The sequence below is a fragment of the Atta colombica genome, unplaced genomic scaffold, assembly GCF_001594045.1.
Source record: "Atta colombica isolate Treedump-2 unplaced genomic scaffold, Acol1.0 scaffold96, whole genome shotgun sequence".
Lineage (NCBI taxonomy): Eukaryota > Metazoa > Arthropoda > Insecta > Hymenoptera > Formicidae > Atta > Atta colombica.
In genome coordinates this window covers 1,284,777-1,289,333 of record NW_017259590.1, presented here as the reverse complement: position 1 = coordinate 1,289,333, position 4,557 = coordinate 1,284,777, and the positions used below count along the sequence as shown (strand labels likewise).

Sequence of the window (4,557 nt, the reverse complement as noted above, 5' to 3'; positions counted from 1 at the left end):
TATATATATATATATACAGTACAGGATGTCTCAGCTCTACCACATTGTCTGCTAATAGTAGATTACTAAAATTATTTTGAAATAAAAATTGTAATACCAAAATGTCAAGGCTATAATAGTTTTTAAATTATAAGCATTTAAAGTTAGCGAATCAGATCGCTTAAAGTTCGCGTGTTGGTATGGTTGGCATTTTGTCCCACAATACAACATGCCAACCACAACTAAACGCGCGAACTTTAGGCAATATAATTCGCTAACTTTAAATGCTTATAATTCAAAAACTATTATAGCTTCGATATTTTTGTATTAGAATATTAGATATGTATGTTATATTAGAATATTCTCGAAATGACTTCACAAGAATTGGTCGTTAGTTAAGTAAATTTGGGACACTATACATTGCATTACAATAGCTAAAAAGTTATTACAACACATTATATGGAATTATTGTATGGTATATATTCCATTGATACATTAGAATTATTTCAAAATTACGCAAAAATGAAATTATAATTTTTTCTGGCTTATTGTATAGTTTTAAAAATGAGATATTTTTGCAAAAAGAATATAGAATTAAGATAACAAAACAATACGAAACAATGTGAAGATTATCTTCACAAAACTATAAATTTTTAGCATGTTTCTACGTTTATAACTTGTCGCAAAAAATTTAACGATCTATTATTCGAAATCATTAGTAAAAAATACAAAATGAGTTTCAGGAATATTCTAATCTTGATTCTCATGTAAATTTGTTCATATGATATTATTTTAATTTTAACCGAAATATATATATAGAAGATGTTAAATTACCATTTTTTTAATACATGAAATAAAACTTGATTTTTCATTTAAGAAAAATACATGCACAAAGCAAATATCATTGTTTGACGAACCTGATTATACAAAGATGAAAGGAAACGTATTTTGATAATCTGCTTATATTGTTTACTGAATTTTTCCGCATGCCTTCCTTCTCACCTTTTATCATTCTCTGAAGGCGATGATTTAGAATTTCGAATCTTGCACATATATGCAAGCAAAATCCTAAAACCGTAGTTTCTGTTGCAATGTTTACAATAATGCCAATAGTCACAGCTGCGATCTCTTGAAGAGACGTAAAACAGAATAAAAGGAACGAAGTACATTCCCAAGGTACCCACACGAACCCATAAGGTATTGCGCCCTCTAACATATAAAGTATTCCTCCAATTATAGTGCCTATCAGCGAGATCGTACATAAGATTATATAAGGCATGGAATGTAATCTGCATGGACATTTCAAAAATACATAATAAATATATATACATGTATATATAATCTGCAAACAATAAAAAAACAGGCAGAAGCTATCTTAAAATTATATAAATTAATAAACATTTAATTTTTTAAATATAGTGAAAAATATCGCTATCCGATCGCTATTGTATAATACTTTGGGAAATCGTTGATGCTATAATGATGAAAAACACGTGCAAAACAAATAAATTTGTGATTTTAGAACGCAATAATTTTTCTTAAGAATTATTTGGAAAACTTTAAAACAAAATTAATCTAATTTAATTTTTGTTATATAGTTCAATTTATTTATTCTCGTTTTATATATAAATATAAATTATTGATTTACTTATCGATTTATTTATTATGACTGATATTATCGAAAGTCGCGTCAGTATTTAAATATACCAACCTGATTAAATGATCGAATTTGATGTGGATATTAATCTCCTCCTCGTTACAAGCTTTGCAAGGTTCTTCTTGCAATATTTTTATCAAATTGATAATCCGATCGCGACGAATTACAATAATAATCGCTTTGCAGAATAGGGTAATTGTTCCTAGGAAAATAGAACAACACGAGGCCAAGTTTTCCAGGTTGTCGACAACAAAGATGACATACAGGAAGTGTGTCAGAAAAAAATACGTAAATAGATACAGCGTGAAGAAAGTGTACACATTATATAGCAACTTAGAGCATTTTGAAGACCATTCAATTGGTCGCCACAAACCAGTTATGGTATATAAGAAGAAATTGAAAGAGAGTATCTGCATTTCTGCTACAATCAAAAATGACAGAGTTTTTTATTCATTAAAAAAATAATTTCATTATAAATGAATGTCGCGCCGAATATTACTAACACTACGTAGCAACAATTATAAGCACGCGAACACAAATGCCTTAACATCCGAGATTGCACGAAATCGATATATCGAAAAAGGTATATGAGAAGGATTGAAAAGAGCACAAATCTTGTGAGAAATGGGTTTCAAATTATTTCAAATTTTTATATTTTGTAGCTCACGTTAAGCTGAAAAGTCCTTACGAGCACAAACTTTCAAATGTCTTAGTCTTTGCTCTAACGGCGGTATTCATAGTCGATTTCTACATTTAAGATCGTTTTAAATACAGTCTTAAAATGTCGGATCAATCAAAGAGCCCTAATAGCATCTTAAGACATTACTTAAGACGATCTTGAAATAAGAACAGACTATGAACTTCGAAATCTTTATATTTTGTATGAAAAAGTACAAAAAAATCGAAATAAATCTTTTTTACTACACTTATATGTCATATCAATGGTTTACAAAATATTAAAATTTAAAATAATTTGATCGGAACCCATAAAATTTGTGCGGATTTTTTAAGGCATATTAAGGCGTTTATGTCTCTGTGTGTACATGATATTTTAATATATCTTTTATGGAAACATATATTGCCTCTCTTTTGAAAATAATCGGTTCTATTTATTATACATGTTGTAAAAGACTATATATTTTGTCTACTTCTCGCGTATATCTTTATGAAATATGCTTACTAATTTGTATGGACACTTATGAATAATCAGAATAATATTTATAATAAGAATCAAGTATACAATAACTTGTATGACTTATATACGTATCAGTAAAAATAACTATTATATTGTTATATAGCAATATGCACGCACGACAAAGGTTTGTAAGGCACTACGAATAAATGTTTGTGGTTGTTTTGCTTGTCTCTACACAAATTAAAATTAATGATTTCGTTGTGACATCTTATCGATACCTTACTGCGCTGTTAGTATCAGAACTATAATTATACTGATGTCATTTAATTAGTACAACTGAAGAATATATATGTTATCCCTCTCGATAAATTCCAACATATTGTCATGTTCCCACGAAGTGAAATATACTTTTGTACAGCATCTATTGTAAAATTCTTATAAGTGACACACATTAACAAGTATATACATATAATTCAAATGAATTAATATCTTTACTTTTTTTCTCTCAATATTACATTTGTATTTCTGTAAGCCTTTTTAAGGCTTATTTGTATTTTCGTACTACGAAGCAAAGCAATTATACTTAATTACTAATTTCCTAAAAGTATTTTATTTCGCTGCGACATGAAATACTCTAAATTTCGATTATACATATAATTTATGTGTTATGCGTATATGTAGTAGTGCAGCATCAAATTATTATGTATAGTTAATCTAATACATGTGTAAAATTAATAAATTATTTTAATATTCAGACATAATAATGATACACTTCAAACATACACATCTAAACTCATATATACATCATACACACGCATGCAATAATTAATGTCTTAAATTATAAAGGATAGGAACGAAAGATTCCAAGAATTATAATAATTTTATAGGGGAGAAAATTACTAGTTGATTTTCGGAGGTGTGTCGTGCATCGTTATATGTCTCTATAATCATTAATAAATCTACATTATGGCATTTGTAATAACGTTCAATGTTCTACATCCTCTCTTGTCGTATAATTATATGTCTGCATAATACTATTTGTCTCTTGCACATATTCGGTTAAAGACAAGTAGATAATTACCTATGTCGATATCACCTTTTCTCTGCTTGTTGAAAACTATTTTGTTTCATAATAAATAAGTACATGTATATACATTTGTAATAATATACAAGATCTCGATTTCTCCCATATTCTACCACGTTTTCATTCAAGCATCGTTAGTGAACCTTAAATGTGTGGATTTTTTGATAATGATTCTATTACATAGTATAGATTCTCTTTGATAATAAATAATAGCAGAAAGAGGAATTTCAAATCATTTAAAACTGATGCGAAATCGCTTATAATATCGATTTGCAGACAAAAAGTGGGTGAGTCTAATATATATATATATATATATTAATATATCAAATCTTTATATATCATATTAAACCAATTATTTTAGTACAGAAAATATCTTTAATTTTTTAAATTCTAACGTCATTATTTTAAAATTTCTAACTTTTCTTAAATCTTATTATAAACTGCAGATTTATTATATTTAAAAAAAACTGTAATTTTATTCGTGCCATTATTTTTTATATAAGATATTTTTATGTAAGATATTTATGTAAGATATTTTTATGTAAGATATTTATGTAAGATTGCAACTTTTAATTCTTTTAGCGAAAGTTAGTCTGCAAGAATTACAAAAATGCATCGATTATATATATAATATTTTTTAATGAAAATATAATTTCTGAAATTTATTGCTGGAAAATGAAAAACAATACTACGAATTAGAAA

General features: G+C 27.1%; 1 protein-coding gene across 1 annotated transcript in view; it reads right to left on the bottom strand.

The window, feature by feature from the left end:
• LOC108693628 (odorant receptor 67a-like) overlaps positions 1 to 1,258 on the bottom strand; it is a 2,211-nt gene extending 953 nt beyond the window's left edge. Inside the window, exon 1 of the mRNA XM_018202664.1 lies at positions 897 to 1,258. Within this exon, the coding sequence (XP_018058153.1) occupies positions 897 to 1,258 (362 nt within the window). The remainder of the gene's footprint in view (positions 1 to 896) is intronic.
• Between the last annotated feature and the right edge of the window lie 3,299 nt (positions 1,259 to 4,557).